The sequence below is a fragment of the Mya arenaria genome, chromosome 12, assembly GCF_026914265.1.
Source record: "Mya arenaria isolate MELC-2E11 chromosome 12, ASM2691426v1".
NCBI lineage: Eukaryota > Metazoa > Mollusca > Bivalvia > Myida > Myidae > Mya > Mya arenaria.
The window spans coordinates 11,564,589-11,588,042 of NC_069133.1; the positions used below are offsets into that span (position 1 = coordinate 11,564,589).

General features: G+C 35.6%; 1 protein-coding gene across 1 annotated transcript in view; it reads left to right on the forward strand.

Moving 5' to 3' along the window:
* LOC128211631 (uncharacterized) overlaps nt 1-22,538 on the forward strand; it is a gene marked incomplete at its 5' end in the record, with an annotated part of 60,107 nt that extends 37,569 nt beyond the window's left edge. Inside the window, 9 exon segments of the mRNA XM_052916618.1 lie at nt 3,049-3,248; nt 3,843-4,028; nt 6,114-6,197; nt 6,483-6,548; nt 7,863-7,943; nt 9,359-9,518; nt 12,587-12,703; nt 13,793-13,905; nt 16,353-22,538. Coding sequence (XP_052772578.1) covers nt 3,049-3,248; nt 3,843-4,028; nt 6,114-6,197; nt 6,483-6,548; nt 7,863-7,943; nt 9,359-9,518; nt 12,587-12,703; nt 13,793-13,905; nt 16,353-17,168 — 1,823 coding nt within the window.
* Between the last annotated feature and the right edge of the window lie 916 nt (nt 22,539-23,454).

Consider the following 23,454-nt stretch of genomic DNA (forward strand, 5'->3'; position numbering starts at 1 on the left):
AAACGACATCTCCTCTGAAACTGATAAGCGGATTTTGACAAAACTTCACAGGAATGTTCCTTTGGTGGTCCTTTACCAAAATTGCTCAAATGGTTCCGGTCTATTGCACAATATGGCCGCCAGAGCTAAAAATAGCAAAATCTTTAAACGACATCTCCTCTGAAACGGTTCGGCAGATTTTGATGAAACTTGACAGTAATGTTCCTTGGGTGGTCCTTTATTAAAATTGCTCAAATGGTTCTGGTCCATTGTACAATATGGCCGCCACAGCTAAAAATCTTTAAATGACATCTCCTCTGAAACGGATAGGCAGATTTTGATGAAACTTGACAGAATTGTTCCTTGGGTGGTCCTTAACCAAAATTGCTCAAATGGTTCCGGTCCGCTGCACAACATGGCTGCCAGGGCAAAAAAATAGAAAAACCTTTAAAGAACATCTTCTCAGAAACCGATGATCAGATTTTGATGAAACTTAATAGAAATGTTCCTTGGATGGTCCTTTATCAAATTTGCTTCAATGGTTTCGGTCCACTGCACAAGATGGCCCCCAGAGGTAAAAATAGAAAAACCTTTAAACGACTTCTCCTCAGAAACCGATGATCGTATTGCAATGAAACTTGACAAAAATGTTACTTGGGTAGTCCTTAACTAAAATAGCCCAAACAGTTCTGGTCTGCTGCACAACATGGGCACCAGAGCTAAGAATAGAAAAAAACGTTAAACTACATCTTCTCAGAAACCGATTTTTCACAGATTTTTTCCCTGCGTCTAATACCCCCTATCGTCTTATACCCAGTCATTTACGGTATCAGATTTTGATGAAACTTTACATAAATGTTCATCGGGATGCCCTTTAACCAAAATTGCCCAAATGGTTCCGGTCCGCTGCACAACATGGCTGCGAGAGTTAAAAATAGAAAAACCTTTAAGGACTTCTCGTCCGCAGTCTTCACGAAAAACATTTTAACCTACTAGCCAGTTGGACTAGCATAATGGCATATTTTACTAGTCCGAATGACAATCTAGTAGTCCGACTATTTTGCCACATTATAAAACTGTATGCTTGAGGTAAATACCTATTTCAATTGAGCAGCTTGCAGTTTGAGTAAACATTTCTTTATTATGATGCTCATGCAGTGATAGGGAGTGACATCCTTCTGTTGGGAATAGTGCTCCTTGTTTTTCAGAACCTATGGGTACTATGTAAAAACAAAAGGCATCTTGCTTGAATAGACTGTAATAATATCAACATGGTTAGAAAAGAAATGCCATGCTTTAATAGCTTTGATTACCTTTTACTACTGAATTACCTCCCTTTAATAGAAAAAAAAATAATGTCTTAATTTTTCACGTATAGCATCTTTAAATAATTTTTAAACAATAATAATTTATGAGTAAACATATAAGCATAAAGTTCTCACAAAAAGATCAATTTAAAAACCTTACATTTATACATAGGAAAGTATATATAGACTGAACATTAATTTTCGTTTAAGTGACATTCTGAAAGTTTATGAAACAGCTATTTTTAGTAACTTAAATGGCCGAAAAGTGTAAGTGAAACACCAAGTCGATTCTATCTCGTCAGTTCTTGTTCAGGTTAGATATTTGCTTCATAATCTATTCAGATTAAATGTTTATTAATTGTTTAACTTTTAAGCATTATTTGGGTCGATATTTATAGTTTAAAGGAAAAACTTATATCTTAAACAGCGACAACGTGTCGCGAGTGGCAAAAGACCCGACATCACATCAGAAGTGAAAAAAAGATGGTCTTATGCAGGACTAAGTGGATGCGTGTTGAATGCTGCTTGTATAAATATATTTTGATAATCAGTAAGGTGGTCTTTGCTTGAACCTTTTGGCCAGTGGAGCACAGGCACTGATGTGCCTCTTGTTGTTAATAACTGATCAGCCATTCAAGATATCAAATTCATATTTTCTAAACTTCCTCAAAGTAGCTAGTTTCTAAACTTCCTCAAAGTAGCATTATGCTCCTTTGTGACAAGTAATATAATTAATCCCTTAATATTTTCAGATATATGGCATTTGTTTACTTAAACATACAAATTATGACAATTCTTATGGTTTTGTTTATAACTTAAAGACCATTGAAGATATTAAGTATACATGTGACAGTTGACAGATATATTCTTGGTTATATACTTAATAAAAATGCCTTTAAATTGCACTCCTTTCAAATATGCTATAATTCGGGGCCCTTATCACTCCTGTGATAGCTTAAGTTTATTTTGCCCATTCTTGTTAACAATTGTTCAGTACCATTGCCTTTCAAAACTATTTTGACAAGAACCATCTTAAAGGCATCAACAATTCGACACAATGCGTGAAACTTGAGATTTAGGGGCATTAACAGGAAAGTGTTATGAAGGGGTCAGCAATTTGAATAAAACTAAATAAACACAACTAGTAAGTTTGAGCACAAGCCATTTTTATTCTCAGTTTACGACCAAAAATCAGTCTTACGTGAGAATCGACTGTCATTTAAGGCCCTGAAGCATTTTATGAAGATGGAAACAAGACGCTAATCATTTTCATTCATTTTTTCAACCAAAATACCTCACATGAATTGTTCAATGTTGATTTTACTGCTTTCAAAAATGGTTTGGTGCCCTTATCACTGCTGTGAAGGTTCTAGTTTAGTTGGTCCAGTCTTGTCAACTAGTGACATGTGCCATTGCTTTTTACGAGCTGTTATTCTTGTTTAAGGCATCTAATATTAACTAATAAGCATTTAAGATGCCTAGTAATTGCATGTTGGTTCTGCTTAAAAAGGTTTTGTGTGTAAAGATACTTGAATAAGTAATAAAAATGTACCAAACAAAATATTGCAAACAGTCTTGTTTGGACATGATAGATTGGAAAATATGTCAGACTGTTTCAACAGCCAGAGGTTATTTTATTACAATTTAATAGAATTTGCTGTGAGTAGAAACACAGTCTATAGTGCAATTAGTCCAAATACCAATTTACCTCATAATTGCTTTTAGAGAATTTTTTTTTTTTAATTGTCTACAAATTTTCCAGATTTCCTGGTGATAGACCAGTATGGTTACAACCCATCACTAGACCGCCTGGAGGTGATGGAGACTGCGTCACAACTCGCACCCAGTCTGCTAAGTCATGGGGAGGACGAACATGGAATTCTGGTTACCAGTCCAATAGACGGGGACCGTGACCACCTCATGGCCATCATCAGGGCCCTATGCAGGATTATGGCATACAGGGTGGGGAATCAGTTTGTTTAGAGTTAATTTGGCTGAATGACTTACTGGTTTGCTGATTTACAATTAAATAACATTTTTTTTTTATCAAGGTAGGATGTGCACAAGGTGTTTCCTTGCATTGTTTTAAATGATAACAAGGTTGTTAGTAATGCTACCATCTCCTAGATGATCACTTGCTCCAGATATGATGTTTTTGATGTTACATGGTTGTTTATGTACTTTATGAAGTGTCCAGTTACTATTGTACTAGGTGAGACAGACAACATAGTTTTGCTTTACAATAAGCATCATTGGCGTTTTGCATAGGCAGAGCGCTAGCCTGTAGGTCCACAGAAGACAAAGCGTGATTTTTAGGTCCTCATAAGACAAAGTGCTTTTTGGTAGGTCCTCATAAGACACAGCACTATTTAGGAGGTCTGTAGAAACACAGTGCTATTAAGTAGGCCTGTAGAAGACACAGCGCTAGTCTGTTTGTCCAAAGAAGACAAAATGCTATTTGGTAGATTCATGGAAGACATAGCGCTAGTTGATAGGCTAATCAGTAGGTCAGACCAAGGTATGAAACACCGTTCTGTACCATGATGTACATTACAGCTTAACCTGTTTGTGATGGACGCCTTGCCAGTACTGCTCACCCTTAAGTCTTCTGAGGTTACCATAGAGACTGGGCTGAGCCCACTCACAGAGTTCCTTGCGAACTATGTACACACACTGCGGAGCTGGTTGTACGAGGAGAATTTCACGCGCGTCCTTGAGTGCCTCTGGATTTTCATCGTTCAGGTTTGTAGCTTTTGGAATAGTGCTATGCATTTAATGAATATGCACCTAATTTGCTGTAATAGGCTGCCAGGGCTTGTATGAAATTTGACCTGTGCAAGGTTATTATGAACCAAAAATTAATTATAAAAAGACTGAAAATCTGATGTCTAGAAACAATCTCAAGGCCGTGTTCAGACTCAGTGGCGAAACCGCAATATTTCATTCCACTGTAACTTTTCTTCGAGGCTTAAGTTGAGATAATGAAAATTGCTGAATTTTATAACTATTTGAAATTGCACAATTAAAAAATGATTGTTTTTGTTTTTGTAAAACAATGGAATAATGATAAATCCTTTTAATTTAAATAAAGTTCTTTTCTGAGTTGAAGTCTGAATCATTCTGTATCCTGTACCCGTGCCACGGATTTACCACAGTTCATCTAGTGAACTGTTTTTGTTAGCCCGGTATGAGTGAATCATCTCTTGACCATGCTTGTTTGTTTTACAGTTTGTCAAGAGCTGTGCAAACCTTTTGGCATGTTAGTACTTTATTAATATAACTGTGAAAAGTTACCTCATACCTAAGAACGTGACAAATACTATCAAACTTATTGTTTGAGATCCACACTGAGGGTCAGCCTGGTACGACGAGAGCGTGATCCATAAATTATCACATGTTTCAGTTGTCAACTAGGACAGAACAGTGAATCAATGGCATCAATATTTAATGAATTTTTAAAAAAAAAATTTTTTAACGTATTTTGCAAAAAAATTGAATCATTTTTAAAAAGAAAGCATGAAAAACGCACACACGAATTTACTAATTAAACTATTTGAAATCTCAGTAACCATCATGTTGATACTACCTGGTATATTGTTTAAAATTATTTAAACAATTATTGAACTAAGGAAAAAGTCTGTAACTAAGAAGAACTTGAACTAGCGCTGTGAACTACTTGTTTTATGACATAAACAATTATGAAATAAGCTGAGTTCCAGGAATTGTTTTCAGCAGTTCATCAAGTGTGATCTACTGGATAGGTTTGTTTGGTAGTAAATGGTAAGTTATGAAATAAATATTACTACAGAGATGTCTATGTGAATTGTGTGTAAGGACTGAAAAGGGCAGTAGTTTTTTCAGGCCTTTTAGATCCTTACCAACTTTTGAAGCTGCACTCTCACAGATTTAAAGTTTTTACAACTTTTTTATTTTTTGGCTTGGAACGAGCCAATCAGTTATATAAGTCTGCTGACAAAAAATTAGATCGCAGATTTTCATATTTAAGTTCAAAAAGTGATGTTTTATGCATTTTTCTTACCGTTATTAACGGTTTAAGCCATAAAACGTTAATTTTCGAATGGAAATATGAAAATCTATGATCTGATTTTTTGTCAGCATTCATGTCTCATTGATTTGCAGATGTTTATTCAAAAATTTGCTCTTTCCAATACAAAAAAAAAAGTTGTAAAAATGGTATATCTGTGAGAGTGCAGCGTTGATACCCTTGGTTTATACTAATTTATTTAAGCTTGAGTGTTACAAAGCTGATAGATTATAAGGTCACTCTCGAATCCGTTTCCTGGGTAGAAACCAGTACTGTGTCCTTTTTGAGAGTCCATGAGAAAGTACCCCTGGTGGGGACCGAACCCACAACCTCTTGGGTGAGAGGCAGACACCTATACCACTAGACCACTCTCACCCCCCGCATTAATACCCTTGACCATGAGATTAGGCAACCCTGTGGCAGGCACACCCATGGGGTTTAGACAACAAAGTTTGAAGTTGAGCAGATAAATTTGTTAAAATCCCTGTGGTCAGCGGTACATGCACTGGGCATTAAAAATACTTCTGAACACACCCCCTCAGAACCCCGCCCCCCTCCCCCGACCAAGTCAATCTCCCTAGGCTGTCATTATCGCAACTGTTGGGAATCACCTGTTGGCTAACGACCCCTATATGCCCACCACAGTTGCTGCCGTCACACCCAGCCTCAAATCACCATACAACCACCCACCTACCCCATTCCTGATGCCCTCCTGGCTCTCATTTATACACTTGGTAACCATTCATATCACACTTGTATGATTACTGTTCGCCACTTTTCAGGATTTTGAGGCTGAGCTACGCAAGTTGGAGCAGGAAGATCAGGACGGGTTGGGTCACGCACAGTTACTGCTACAGGCTCTCTCGGTAATACACAGGGCAACCAATCATATTGAAGGGGTCGGACCTTTTGTGGATTGCACTTTTAACAGATTCTAGAGCATGTCCAATTTTGTAATAAGCATAAAAGGAAGACAACCATAACCATTTGTTAAAAAGACAAAACATGCACAAATTTAAAGCCATCAAAATTTCAGCAAAAATATGTATTGATAAATCTGAACTGATCAATTTACTACAGTATAACAAAACTATGTTTTGATTATTCTTTAATAAGTAAAACTTACTCTTGTTTATTTTATTTTCCTCCAGCACCTTCTGAAGTTTATGAACAACCAGCACAAGTCCTTGCATAGAGACCTGCTCTTGTCACAGGCCGTAAGTATATCCTCCGGGGGTGCGTACGTTGAGCTAGCTTTGTACAACCGCGAATACTATTGGAGTTTGATTAAACTTTGCTTTATTATGTATGTTGTGATATTTTATCGGGAAAATCTGATTTTGAGAGGAGGCAGAGATTGAGATTTAAAAATTTAAAACAACCGTACTAGTAGTGCATTTAGTAGCACTGTCTGATGATTGTGATATGAAACAAAATGTAAGTTAGGTTCCCAGCTAAGCCACAATTTTAAACCAGGTTGGGAACAAAATTCAGGTTATTAAGATGAGGATGTAATTGTGTAAGCGGTATTCTGGGCAGGTAGGTAGGCATTTGGTTGTCAAACTGTTTATTTTCCACTCAGTTACTTAAGTACATTTATTAGGATTGACATAAAGTGATGAAACTTGGTATGTTGGTATGTAGCCAACTCATTTGAAGATGTATTTAAGGTTTTCATTGGTATTCTGTTGGGTTAAGGGTTGAGGTCCATGTGACTGTAAATAAAATGTTGACACACAAAAACTTAATTTATGATTGATTATATGTTGTGAAACATTGTGTATTGCAAGCTGTTTGGAGCCATACCTAGAGATTACCTTTGGAGTCAAGGTCGGGGTCTCAAGGTCAAGGTTGCTGTAACATAATAGTTTTCCATGAAAAACTAAGAACAATGTGTAGTGGTTAGACCATATGTGGTAGTATCAGTCAGATTACCTTATTTTGATATTATTATAATTATTATGTGTGTTTAAATAATAAGAATGGCTCCAAAAGTGTTTACCCCATGCTTTATAATGTTTAAATTTTCAAGTAAAGACCTAATTGTTAGGCACATTACTGCATTTATTTTGAAGAGCTGATGAAATAACATATGATAGGATAAAAAAAATCAAAATACCTTTTCATTTTTTTAAAAACAGTTTTTCGCAAAAATGTTTGTGAATCCAAGGTCCAATGATTACGTGTAGAATTAACATAATGTGTACCAGTGTATCTGCTAATTGCTTGGTATTATCTTGAACATATGATATTAAGAAAAAAGCTTTGTTGTCTTCAAAGGGTTTCAATAATTAATGGGCATATTTCATTTGTATTGTAACACATGTGTAAAAAGAATCTGTTTTAATGAATTTTGTCTGAAGCATACAATATCTGCAATATGCAAAAGTTTATACTGTCATGTAAGGTACATGTACATGTTGACTATTATATACTGAATATTGACTTTGATAATTAAATGAAGGGTTTTTGAACTTCAATTTCAACAAAAATACAGTTGCTTCAAGAATGTTGACCTGTCTATCATATAGGATGATGTTTCGTTCAAACTGAGCTTGTACGCCATGCCTGTGGAACGCCTTGTCGCCCTGTACAGAGGTCTTTGCCAAGATGTGAGTTCCACTTATGGAAAGTGTTTTTCAATGTAAAGGGTCTCTTTCACACTTTACAACTTTTCTCATTGGTCAGTAAAGAAAATCATATCAAGCTATAAAGCAAAAATGACATGCAGTTTTTCTAAAGCAAAGGTAATGGTGTGTTGAATGGGCTAATACAGTTTACTACTGGCCTTATAACATGAATTTAAACTGTTTTATCTATTTTAATTAAAAAAATGTTAGGTGACCTATAAGAAAATTTGTTTAGAATATATAAAGGTGAGTGTATAAAGGGTCTCTTAAACAGTGAGTGTATACCATGTGATAAATTGCGTCATAAATGCTACCTCGGAAGGCAATATTTTGATTTGGAAAAAGACATTAAACAAAGATAACTTCACTTTTTCTTCACCATTTTAAATGAAACATAGTGCAGGCTACGCCACTTACGGAGCTCTGCCTTCGGTCTTTTACCAGAGTTTGAATGAGAGTTTAGTTTCTTTAAACACTTCGACAAACCTTTTCACAATACGGCCGTCTGATGGAGCATTGTCAAAACATTTTTTTGGAAACAGGTTTGTTAAAGTGTTTGATGAAACTAATGACTTTATCAAATTTCGGTAATAAAACAAATGCGGAGCTCTTAAAGAGGCATAGACTGCCCTTAAAATGGTGTTGTAAAAGCAAAGTTATCTTTGATTCAAGTCTTCATTTTAAGCAAAACGTTGCCTTCCAACATAGCATATAATTATGCTATGTAATTTATCACGTGGTATACACACACTGTTATATATAGAGAACTTCTTATCTAAAGAGTAAAGAATGTCTTTGTAAAGGGTTCCTTAAATGAAAAAGTAAATGGTGTCTGATGTAAAGGGAAAAGGTGTCTTAGGCTTAGGAGTTCTTATACAAAGGTTTAAGGGTCTGTTATATAAAAGGTCAAGGGTCTCTTAGATGAAAAAAGGGTCTCTTGTATAAAGAGTAAAGGCCCTCAGATGTAAAGGGTAAAGGATTTCTTATATAAGGGGTAAAGTTTTTGTTATATAGAGTAAAGGGTCTCTCGTATTAAGAATAAAGGGTCTCTTATATAAAGGGTCTCTGATTTGAAAGGTAAATGATTTCTTATAAAAGGGGTAATTTTTATTTTTACTAATATAAAGAGTTAAAAGGGTCTCTTATTTAAAAGGAAATGGTCACTTATATAAAGGAATCAATATAAAAACCAGTTTTGTTAAGTGATATATGAGGAAGTCTTAAATTTCACAATAGCGTTTTGGTAGAATGTGTGCTTTAGATTCAGCTGTAGGGTTAATCTTCAAAAAGATATTACACTAAGAACTTATTATTGCAAAATTATTTCACTTACTAATATGGAAGGAAAATCCCTAGTATGAACCTTTCCCTTCAATAAGCCTACTTATTTTTCTCAGGCGCTGGGGTCAGACTCTAGCAGTACCAGCACTATGTACCACAGTGTGTTGATGGTTAGACAGAGACTCAAGCACGACCTTCAGCGATACAAGAAGGATTTCAGTGGGGCGGATCTTGTGAAGTGGATTCTTAAAAACCTAGAACTGTTTGAAAATCTTGGTATGAATTTATTGTGATCATATACATGACATATAATATTTGAATTTGGCCAATGAGGATTTAAATTGGATACTTATAAATATATCTTGTTACTTGAAGATTGTGAATTTGCAAAAATGAAATGATTATAAAAATAATTGCTTGGTTGATGTTATTTAACACATACATGCATAGTTACATTTGAGTTTATTGTAGCTTTCTTCTTTGCAAACATTTTTAGTTGGATTCTTGTGCTAAACATAACATTGGTCACAAATCCATTTTGAACTTGTCTGTTTTTCATAGCCTCCATGTCTTAGTTTTAGTTTACACTAAAATCTTTTAGCTTGCTTGTGACGAAAGGTGATAGACTTAAGTATCAGGCTCGGTCTGTTTCCTGGGTAGAAACCAGTACTGGTGTCCATTTTGAGAGGCTATGAGAAAGTACCCCTGGTTAGGATCGAACCCACAACCTTTTGGGTGAGAAGTGGACACCTATACCACTGGACCACTCTAACCCCTGGTTAGGATTGAACACACAACCTTTTGGGTGAGAAGTGGACACCTATACCACTGGACCACTCTAACCCCTGGTAAGGATCGAACCCACAACCTTTTGGGTGAGAAGTGGACACCTATACCACTGGACCACTCTAACCCCTGGTAAGGATCGAACCCACAACCTTTTGGGTGAGAAGTGGACACCTATACCACTGGACCACTCTAACCCCTGGTAAGGATCGAACCCACAACCTTTTGGGTGAGAAGTGGACACCTATACCACTGGACCACTCTAACCCCTGGTAAGGATCGAACCCACAACCTTTTGGGTGAGAAGTGGACACCTATACCACTAGACCACTCTAACCCCTGGTAAGGATCGAACCCACAACCTTTTGGGTGAGAAGTGGACACCTATACCACTGGACCACTCTAACCCCTGGTAAGGATCGAACCCACAACCTTTTGGGTGAGAAGTGGACACCTATACCACTGGACCACTCTAACCCCTGGTAAGGATCGAACCCACAACCTTTTGGGTGAGAAGTGGACACCTATACCACTAGACCACTCTAACCCCTGGTAAGGATCGAACCCACAACCTTTTGGGTGAGAAGTGGACACCTATACCACTGGACCACTCTAACCCCTGGTAAGGATCGAACCCACAACCTTTTGGGTGAGAAGTGGACACCTATACCACTGGACCACTCTAACCCCTGGTTAGGATCGAACCCACAACCTTTTGGGTGAGAAGTGGACACCTATACCACTGGACCACTCTAACCCTGGTTAGGATCGAACCCACAACCTTTTGGGTGAGAAGTGGACACCTATACCACTGGACCACTCTAACCCCTGGTAAGGATCGAACCCACAACCTTTTGGGTGAGAAGTGGACACCTATACCACTGGACCACTCTAACCCCTGGTAAGGATCGAACCCACAACCTTTTGGGTGAGAAGTGGACACCTATACCACTGGACCACTCTCACCCTGGTGAGGATTGAACCCACAACCTTTTGGGTGAGAAGTGGACACCTATACCACTGGACCACTCTCACCCTGGTGAGGATTGAACCCACAACCTTTTGGGTGAGAAGTGGACACCTATACCACTGGACCACTCTCACCCTGGTGAGGATTGAACCCACAACCTTTTGGGTGAGAAGTGGACACCTATACCACTGGACCACTCTCACCCCTGGTTAGGATCGAACCCACAACCTTTTGGGTGAGAAGTGGACACCTATACCACTGGACCACTCTAACCCCTGGTAAGGATCGAACCCACAACCTTTTGGGTGAGAAGTGGACACCTATACCACTGGACCACTCTAACCCCTGGTAAGGATCGAACCCACAACCTTTTGGGTGAGAAGTGGACACCTATACCACTGGACCACTCTCACCCTGGTGAGGATTGAACCCACAACCTTTTGGGTGAGAAGTGGACACCTATACCACTGGACCACTCTCACCCTGGTGAGGATTGAACCCACAACCTTTTGGGTGAGAAGTGGACACCTATACCACTGGACCACTCTCACCCTGGTTAGGATCGAACCCACAACCTTTTGGGTGAGAAGTGGACACCTATACCACTGGACCACTCTAACCCCTGGTTAGGATCGAACCCACAACCTTTTGGGTGAGAAGTGGACACCTATACCACTGGACCATTCTCACCCTGGTAAGGATCGAACCCACAACCTTTTGGGTGAGAAGTGGACACCTATACCACTGGACCACTCTAACCCCTGGTTAGGATCGAACCCACAACCTTTTGGGTGAGAAGTGGACACCTATACCACTGGACCACTCTAACCCCTGGTTAGGATCGAACCCACAACCTTTTGGGTGAGAAGTGGACACCTATACCACTGGACCACTCTAACCCCTGGTTAGGATCGAACCCACAACCTTTTGGGTGAGAAGTGGACACCTATACCACTGGACCACTCTCACCCTGGTGAGGATCGAACCCACAACCTTTTGGGTGAGAAGTGGACACCTATACCACTGGACCACTCTAACCCCTGGTTAGGATCAAACCCACAACCTTTTGGGTGAGAAGTGGACACCTATACCACTAGACCACTCTCACCCTGGTGGGGATCAAACCCACAACCTTTTGGGTGAGAAGTGGACACTTATACCACTGGACCATTCTCACCCTGGTGGGGATCAAACCCACAACCTTTTGGGTGAGAAGTGGACACTTATACCACTGGACCATTCTCACCCTGGTAAGGATCGAACCCACAACCTTTTGGGTGAGAAGTGGACACTTATACCACTGGACCATTCTCACCCTGGTAAGGATCGAACCCACAACCTTTTGGGTGAGAAGTGGACACTTGTCCCACAAGATCACTCTAACCCTTAGTGGGATTAAACACACAACCTTTTGGGTGAGAAGCGGTACCTATCCCACTGGACCACTCTAACACTTGGTGTCATGGTCATCAAAAGCGGTCTTGGCGTTCAAAAACTTGGTACATACATATATATATATATATATATATATATATATATATATATATATATATATATACCATTAATCAATAAATTATTACTTGTGTAGATCCTGGTCTGACCGAGGGAGAGGTGGTGTACAAACGGGAACGGGCCCATCAGATAGCCCAGCGTCTCCTAGACTGGGACATTATTGCCGATGTGGAGGCCGACACTGGAGACCAAAGTAAGAACAAAAAGGCACCATTTAAGCCCTTTAGTCTTCTAGGATATTCTATTGCTTTTTTGCATGGTGCTAGTTTGTGTAGTGTATTTTTCTAAAAAATATTTTTTAAAAAGTTTATTATTTTTTCCAAATTATAGACCCTACCATTTAAAAAAAATAAAATAATAATAGTAATTATTCATGGAATCGTTGTCTGGTCTGATGTTACAATGTTAGAATAGTTGTATTTTTTATTGTATGTCATCTTTAATTGGTTTTAATATACCAGCTTGAAGTATTTACACGGAAAACTGATAATTTTTACCTATTTGAAGCATTCATGCGCTAATATTGCCCAATATGCAATAAACAGGCCTTTTCCCAATCTTTGCTGAAAAAGCCGTGCATGAACGGGGCAAAATGGGAGATATTTTCATGATGTGTCACTTGCAGATATCTAAGATGCTATGCCATCAGATGGTAGTCACATGGGTATCTTATTAACCAATCATTGTGAAGCATATCTCTTGTCAATATTGTTGTTTTCTTATTTATTTTGTTGCAAATAACCATAGTATGTGTTAATTGGACCCTCAAGAAGGCTAGAAGTGCACATATCTCACTGCTCTATGCAGAAATGAATGTGTTGACATAAATAGTTTGAATTTTTCTTTCTAAAGAAAACAAAAGATATATTATAACATCAAATGTGTTTAAAAACTGAAGGCACCCCTTGGAGTCTTGAGTTTGTTTTTCAAGCTTCTGCATTTTTGATATTGATGTACAAAAAGTTGGTACTAGGCCAGTTTTGACCTATCATGATGTAAACAATGACTCCCTTAAAGAAAGTGATAATTTTGTGAAAACAACTGGATAGGCTGCTGATATTGTATAAAATATGTAAACGAATATTGAAAATGAGTAGTTAGACTGTTGTTATTCCGTGATAACACTGTAAGATTGTTTCCTATTTCTTGAAATGTATAAAGAGTGGTCTTAAATGTTTTTCAAAAGGTCATTCTCAAACAAACTTAAGTCTCATTTAAAAAAACAATTCCTGTTAAAATCAATTAAATACTTTATTATTTACTATTTTATTCCACATTTTAGACGACAGCTCAGCATACAGTTTTGATGCTGAGTTCCCAGTGGTTACAGTACATGCCCAATTACCAGCCAAGAGAGAAGAGGGCATAACCAGTGATGAAGACAACACCCCAGAGGTGAATTCTCTTTCTACACGCCCAAAGGATCATACTATGTTATTGTGCTTGCTATCAGTCGTCTTCAGTGAGATGGGCCGTCCTTCTGTTAACAATTACTTGTGTGCACAGTTTCTCAAACATTTTTAGGGGGATTTTCTGCAACTTTTACAGATGATTGTTTTATGTGCACAACTCCCAGTACATGTTGTGTGGGCAACTTCATGTACATTTTGCGCTGGATTTTTTTAGCTCACCTGAGCACGAAGTTCACATTTATGACTGTATTTTCATGAAAGGTGGTCAGAAAATTTATATTAATAATCTTTAAGTCAAGTTTAAATCTGGGTCATGTGCGGTCAAAAACTAGGTCACCAGGTCAAATTATAGGAAAAGCTTGTTAGCACTCTAGAGGTCACATATATGACTCTTTGTTCATGAAAGTTGGTCAGAATGTTTATATTAATTATCTCTAAGTCAAGTTTAAATCTGAGTCATGTGCGGTCAAAAACTAGGTCACCAGGTCAAATTTAAGAAAAAGCTTGTTAACACTCTAGAGGTCACATTTATAACTGTATCTTCATGAAAGTTGGTCAGAATGTTTATATTAATAATGTTTAAGTCAAGTTTGAATCTGGGTCATGTGCGGTCAAAAACTAGGTCACCAGGTCAAATAATAGGAAAGCATGTTAACACTCTAGAGGCCACATTTATGACCATATGTTCATGGAACTTGATCAGAATGTTATTCTTGATGATCTTTAGGTAGAGACTGAAACTGGGTAATCAGAGGTCAAAAACCAGGCCAGTAGGTCATATCATAGAAAAACTGTAAACACTGTAGAGGTTATATTCTCTCTATGATCACCATGAAACTATGTCAGAATGTTTGTGTTTATGAAATCTATGTCAATTTTGACACTGGGTATCCTGAGTTTAAAAACTAGGTCACAAAGTCAAATCATAGAAAATATTGTTATAACACTGTTGAGGCCATATTTTCTACTTTATCTATATGATATTAAAAAAATTATTCGTGATATTAAAAAAAACTTGGTCTTAGGAAGGATCTAAGTAAACTTATTTTTTTAATTCCAGCAGGTATAAATGTTTTGATTCCATACTTCATGATTATATGCAGATTTATTGAAAATATACTCTGTAATTTAATAAAAAAAGTCCTTCCATGATGTAGACAAAAGTATGTATAATAAGTTTTCAATGTTTCGTGCATTTTCATGTAGAACAAGTGTTCTAATCACACTGCTAAAATACATTCTGAATTAAATGAAACAATTTTCATGTTTATACTCCAACCATAACAAGAACAGAAAATAAAAATGTACAAACAAAGACAAGTATGCATCCTTTCTAAGGTTGCAGACCACCAGACTGACATTTCAAATTCTCTAATACTGTAATACCCTCAACTTTAAAATTTAACATGTAGCATTGAAAACTAGTCCTAAATTTGTTTTAATTAAGTCCCCTCTCGTTGCACTTTCCATCACCCTGAAAAACACTTATTCCTTCCCCCTGTCACAATTGGCCTCGGCCTGAAAACACTTATTTCACACTTGAATTGGATCAGGTGAGCGATACAGGGCCTTCAGGGCCCTCTTGTTTATAAAAGTGTTGATGATATATTCTACTTGAGTTGAGTTTCTCTGTTTTGCTCGAGTCATTGTTATTTGTTTTGTTTCATCTTTACATTAAACTTCCATTTCTTGGATCTTATTTATAAAAATTAAAACTTATTATAGAAACAACTTCTACCTTATAGTGAGCAACTTAATCTTTCTCATATGAATGTGACCACCCTTAAATATTTTCCCCACTTCAATGACACAAACTGCATCAGCATGAGCGCATATTGCTCCGGCTCAACGGCACTCTTGCTAGGATTAAAATCAAGATGAATATGATGTTGCATTGCTATTGAAAATACAGATTCCTTATCTAATGATGATGCAAAAACAAATGATTGTGACAATATCATTTAGAAGTCAGATCTACGCATAGGAATTGTATTCTCCCACCTCAGATAAGTAGATCCAAATATTTGGCCATGCTGGAAATCCCAAAGGCAAAGATGAATATAATCTGTATTTATAAAATGAATTAATTACATTTTTACTATATTATGTGTAACTGAGGAGGGAGAAAAGCATCTACAATGTACATATACCATGGCCGCTCATGTTAGATAGGATCATCCCAACCCTTGTGCAGGGTGTTTTGTGGAACCTTGATAAACCTCATTTCAGCAAAACATTCTATGCTCAGGTTGGGTTTGCCGACCTTACACTCTCGCCCATGGAGGCTACTTATAAGATCATACATCAGACATATGAATAATTGAAAATCTAGCTTCTTAAAAAAATCCATTGACAAAAAAAGAAGTTGAAATGTAAAGCCTTTCATAAATAGTTATTTTTTGTCAAAATGATCATTATATATATTGACAGGCCACACCTAGAGCTACCCCTAAGCCAGCAGGCCCGAGTGGTCTCAGACAGTCCATGAGGGCTTTTTCCAGACAGTCGGGCCTCAAATCCATCACCCCTGGGCTGCGGGTTTCACAGTCACAGAGGGCGGTTGGGGCGGCAGAGCTGGACCAGTCCCAGGGAAAACAAGCAGTGCGTCAAACTTACTACGCTGGTCAGAGAAGTGCAGATAAATCAGGCTTAGAGGAGGCCAAAGCAAGCACCCAGGAGACATTAACCTCAAGGATGGGCAAGATTGAAAACACTTTACTTACCAATGGTGCTAATTATGATGATAACATTGCAGGTGCTGGTGCTCAAAATAATTCTAATATCAAAACAAGTTCTGACGCTGATGAAAGTTCAAACATCGTCAGAGAAAATACCAACCAAGATTCATTGGTAGATTCAATAGATTCACTTGAGACGGCAGATGCCCGGTACGCCAATAACAGGGGAATGGGGTCACCCTATTCATATGACTCAACCATGTCAGTTGATTCCAACAATACGATTTTCTTCGATTCGGGATCAAGTTTCTACTATGTCAAGCCATTTGTTGATAACTTTTTTGACATAAAGCAGCATGGGGCCTGGAAGAATAATGAACTATTCAGCCTTGTTGAAGAATGTTTCCAGAAGAAAGTGTCTGCCCAGTATGTGATGAGAATCATTTACACGCGACGGAGAAACGACCCTCGCGTGAAGAAATTCCTGCAGTCGGCATCGTCAGAGATGATTGAAAGGATGAGTTTTAGAGCGAGAAATGAAGAGGCCTCTGTGTGTGTGAGCAGTTAATTTTCAGGGATATGTATTTGTTTGTTTCAATTATCTCATGCCAGTTGAATGGGCCATTCTCTCTGTGGTGCTGTTTAAGATATAGCAATGCTCCTGTATGTGGTATGAAATCTACCTTGCAAAATGAAATGCTTACATGTATTGTTTTATCATAGCAATGTATATAAAAGTTTCAACAAAAATGATCATGGGCCTTCTTGGGGGAGTGGTTTAGTCATCCAAGCATTTTGATTGGTTGGCTAAATATATCTGTAACAGACAGCAATATTTTACTGCTGGGGCCATATTCACTAATGCTTCAGTCTGAGTTTGAAACTCAAGGCTCAAAAAAGTGATTCCTAAAAAGTATGTTATTGTTTTTGTTAAAGATGTGTAACTAATTGTTAAACATATATATTTATCCTGTTTTACCATTTTAACTCTTTCAGAAACAAATTTAAAATGGAAGGAAAACTTGCAGTCTCAAACTCAGAGTCAGGAATTAGTGAATATGAACCCTGGTTGTTGTGGCCAAAGCACAACGCAATACGCCAATGTATCTTAATTAAAAAAAATACCCAGTCCCCAATTTCTTCAAACATCTTAAGTCCCTTTTAATAGAATCAAGCTTACTAAAAGATGGTAGAATTTGTGTAATATTTACATTCTTAGAGGGATTTTTGACTTGAAGGGAATTTATCTTTGATATGCTTAAAAGCTTTTGAGAAATTCGGGTCTGGTATTATTATACATGTACATGTACATGTTAACTATATTTTGCTGATCAAACTATGTAATCAAATAAAGCAAGGATTAAAATTTTAATAATAAATTCTTGTATGAATAATGACATTTATTGTAAGGCAAAGATTATTACTAGCTTTATATTGACTAATGCAATTCATCATTGAATCAGAGCTTTAAAGAGAAGTCCAAGTATAGTAAATCAGCTTTTGGAAAGATTTGTCTATGAGTTTGATTGTTATTTTCAAAATTGCCAATTAAGATGTTTGCCAAAGACAGAATTTTGTAATTATTGAAAATCGTTAAAAGTTTTATTACTATTCTTATTCCTATTTGATTTAAATAATCAAAAAAATGTTGCATGATTGTGTTTGGGCATTGTGCAAGTATTTAAAACAATAAGAATGAACAAACGAGCTTGTGCAATACATGTATCTATTGGGTCATATTATCAATGCTTGCATCATAACAATTGATTTTCCAAATTAATATTTCTTTTTACTAGATAAAATATCTATTTCGGGATTAAGAGCATTAGTGGAAGGTAAAATTTCCATTTTGTTTTTGGACAGTTACTAATTTTCAATATAAGGATATTTTGTTATAAGCTTGATCATATGATTGCCATTGTGTTTTTTTTTATTGTTTATTGTACACTTTGATAAGAATTGCAATATGAGTATATAGTATGATAAAATCAAAATCTATATTGTAAGCAAAACAATGCAATATTTTGTTATACCCACACAGAACAAAGTTTGATGGGGAGTCATTATAGGAGTGATTCAAGATTGTGTCAGTCTGTTGGGGGGGGGGGGGTATTGGTTTTTACCAGACTTTAAATCATTAAAGGGTCATCTGATTTTTTTGTTCACATGCTTAACACCATAAAATTAAGATCAAGTTTGAATGTGTGTACAAAAAAAAATTGACAGAGTAATGACCCTCCTTTTCAACTTAGAATTAGGATGTTTAACTACAAATGTACATTGCAATGCCATTTAATGGACTGCATTTAAAGGTCTATGGTATGTTGTGTTTTGAGTTTTGTGTGTTAAACATGACCCCCTTTGATGTGGGCCCCAATATTTGCACATTATCAAAGTCCCTCAATACAGGATTAAGCTAAGGACACTATTTCATTTTTGTTTTGTTATAAATTGATTATTGTTCTCCTTTTAAAGGGTTTTGAGACTTTCTGAGGAAATTATTTTAAGATAATCATGATACTCATCTTTTTGTTTTTTAATATCAAATATTAAAGCAAGTTATATGGCTGCATTACTGATAAATATTTCAAGAACTTTGGACGAGAAGTAGTGCAAATATTGCCTGCAACTTGCTAGATGTGTTTTATGAATTGTTTGTCTCTTTCATTTATTTATTTTTATAAAGAACTACATATATAAGTGTTGTATGTAAATAACTGATAATTCTCAGGTCTGACAGGGTTAAAAGATGCTTTTCATCTGGAAGACTTAAGTGTTATGATAATTTATAAACATTATGCACAACTAGTTTCACAAATGACACCAGTATTTACAAGAAAAGGCTCTGGCTAGGGGATTTTTTCTCAGGTTAGCTGTGTGTTTACTGTGAATCAAATGTACTATTTTACTAGCTATATTATGTATCATATCGTTTAATACTGGCTGATCTAATGCTTTTCATATCTTATTCGCTTTTTTAATGTATAATTGTTATTATTTTGTTAATATTTCTTTTAGTGTATAATTGTTATTATTTTGTTAACATTTCTTTTAGTGTATAATTGTTATTATTTTGTTAATATTTCTTTTAGTGTATATATATATATTGTTATTATTTCGTTAATATTTCTTTTAATGTATAATTGTTATCATTTTTTTAATATATCTTAAAACATTTTAAGCATCAATCTGTGATATATTTTCATTTTAAATGTTTTGTCACAGAGCAAAAATAAAGCATGTAATCACCAAGATTATTGTACAAATGAATTTTCAAACTGATATTTCTGAGTAGTGTATATACTAACAGCTACTTTGATGAGTTTGAGAAATGTTGAGTTGATTTTGCAAATAAATTTCTTGATTGTAAGATATTGATGGCCTCAATTCAAAATGCCAAAGCTGTATTTATACCAGTTTTGGAATTTTTACATCACTTAAATCATAAAGGTGAGCCGAGATGTGTCTAATTGCAAAATGGCCACTAAATAGTCAAACATGAAAATTGTGTTGTATCATGTGATCAAATTGTGAAACAATGATTGGACATCTCACGGAGAAACAGACATGTCAAACTTTCAGAAATTGTGACTTGACCTTTTGCTAAAAGAAATGTGTGATCAAATTACCAAGAAAATACCAAAAACATCGGCTACTGAAAACTTTGGAGTTTGTAGCTTCTGCATTTTGAAGTGAGGCCATTGATATTCTTGTACACTCCTTTTAAGCAAAATGGCCCCCAAAGTGCTCAGCGTTGTTTATTGTGATCGCTCGTTGGCCATCTTTGTCAATATTCATTTTGTCAACTAGAACTAAAATTAATGTTAGACCAATTTCAACTAAACCGCACATATGAAATTGTAGTCCTTTGTCAAGGTGTTTTAAGAATTGTATAACTTTTTTCTGAAACTTATTTTTGTAATTGACACGTTAAAATCATATATTGAGGAATTTGTTTGAAGGTCATCTTTTTTAAAATGGCCGTCGAGCTGATTTTCCCTGGTTATAGTGAAACTGTTTTATAAAATCTTGGTGAATCACAACTTGTTAAAGATATAATGGGCAGCAAAATGGTGGATTATTTTAAAGGAGTGTTATTTTGCAAACCTATAAACCTTGTATCCATTATGACATTTGGATTAACATGTCTGAAATTCAAATAAAATTAAAACCGTTTCCTGTCTGAAACTTGAAGTCCCTGACCTAGGTATTAGCAGTGTTGCTTCAACTTACTTGTGGTTTGCAATCAGACAGCCTTGATCTTAATTACCTAGCTTAATATCTCAACATCTAGTTTGTTATGTGTTTGATGTCATTTAAGGGTATAGAACTCATGAGAGCGATCTAGGGCTGCTGTTGCCCATTCTATTTGAAAAAAAAATATGAATTGATTATTTTTGATGATTCAATAAAAAATGCAAAATAGCAATTTCATGACAGTTTTCTATTTTGGATATATTCTTCATGAATGATAAACATTTTTATCTTTCACTACGGATGAGCCGAAACTTTGTTCTTTTTTCAACCCCATTTTGTTTCTTTCCTGTATTTCCTTAAAGATGCACTTTTACTCCCAGATAAGATTTACCACAATTAATACAATTATTTGATATACCAAAAATGATGAATAATTGTCAAAAACAATAGTTCTTATAAAGGATACCGAGTTTAATTTGAAAGAAAGGTGTAGAACACATGGTTTTTTCAGAATTAACTGGCAAGATATTTTTTGGGCTTGCTCATATTCGGAATTTTATATAACAGGGCTTGTTAAAAAATTTTGATCCCAAGCAATAGTTGGCTTGTTCATCTGAGTCTTATTACAATGACTGGTTATAATCTTTTAATCAGTAATGAATATTTTCCATAAATGCATTATTTAGTATGTAGTTAAAGGTGTATCACTCAAAATTTATGTTTATTTTCAACCATTACCTTCAAGGTCAAGGCCATATTTATTAGTCAGTTAAGGGAGCCAATTTTGTGTCCAGTATTACTTAAAGGATTCTTTAAAGTAGCAGGGCACGAATGTCGACCACTAAGAACCCATGGTCCTACTTAAGGGTCAAATATATAGCAATCTTATTTGGTCCACTCCCAACAGCTGGAAGGATTTTAGAATTATTGTTAGCTTAATGGTTCCTGAATGCAATGTTTTTTCTAACCCATAGTATCTGTAGAATTTATTTCATTATAGTGTTCTATACTTGTGCTTCTAAAGCATTCATTATTTCTAACAGTGTAAAATGTTAAAGGCTGTTAAAGGTATATATATTATTCTGTTATAAATATAAGTTTGTAAAACAAATGATGGTTATACATGAAATCAATTTTATAAATGTAATAAAACTATGATATTAAAAAAAAAGTTAGAAAAAATGTAGTCTTGCACCTTCTCCATTGCACCATAGATATACTGATACTCTTATAAGCTTTATGTACCGAGTACAGAAATTATACAAATCTGGCAGAATTCTTCTACATTGAAACAAAAGTTATATAGTATGGTTGTTGTGGTTGAATTTTAACATACTTTAGAAGAAAACTATTATTTTGGTTGAAAGGATTTTGCTATAAAGGAGTCAGGGTAATGAGAAGCTTTCAAGAGGTCTAACTCAACTTGCTATTTATTTTTCATTTGTAATAAATATATACAAATGAATTCTCCAAGGCCAGCAATGCCTCTTGATTTATTTGAATGAATGAAATTTTGGTTATTTTTCTGAATACTGACTGCATTTTTTATGTCAGAGTTTATTTCTTCATTCACTTCTTTTTTGTATGCATATTCTTCTGTAATAATATTGTTGAAACATAACCAAATACAACACATACATATTTTAATATATTTATAATATGTGTTTAATATATATATATATATATATATATATATATATATATATGCTCAAAAACTGTAATTTTGATTCTATTGTTATAAATTGTTACAAATAAAGTTAAATTTATATAATTGCTGTTATGTTCAGTTTTCTTATCCAATATGGTTGCTAAAGCTCTGTAAAAAGCCAATATTCAAATCTTCCGTTAATTGAAATCCACATGTTTATCATTTGCAAAATTTATATTGATGCTTTTAGTAAAAACTTATAAATCGATCACATAAGTGTCTTTTAGTTCGCTCATCCTCAATTACTTATTACATATCAGCGAATCATTTTGAAGGTTGCTTGAATGTTTTTATTGGACTCGCATATTTCAAACGATGGGTTCTTAGCATAAAAATGAGAGCTTCTGGCAGTTTTGTGCACAGGTTAATTTATGAACATCCCTTCTGCAGATACACATTTTTAGGAATAATGGGTCTCCAGGAAAAATAATCAATATATGACTTGGGATTCACGAATGAATCATTGCCTTTCTGCTAAAACACCTCCTTTTGCCAACAGTTTTTTTACAGTTAGGGGTACTTTGTATATTATCACTTAGCATAGAAAAAGTGCTATTTACAACCAGTTTTCAGTATAAATTCTTGCTAAGAATAATACCTACAAAAACAAATTTATATAAATGGAATATGAAAACTTTTTGCATTTTTTGCAGTATGAACATGGAAACAATAGAAGAACTATTTTGGGATTTCAAGAAAGTACATCTATGGAATGCTTTAAATGATATGATAAAAGCTTCATCAATGAATATAGGCAGCATTCTTTGGAGCACAAATAAGAACTAAATATGCACTTATATGCAATTTTCCAACCATTTTAATGGAATTCTTCCTTTTCTCCATGAAACACCGAAATGTTATACCATCATTCAATTTCTATTTACAATATCTTGCACCCAGGCAGAGAATTAAATCACAAATAAACAAGATCTCAACAACATTAAGTTCA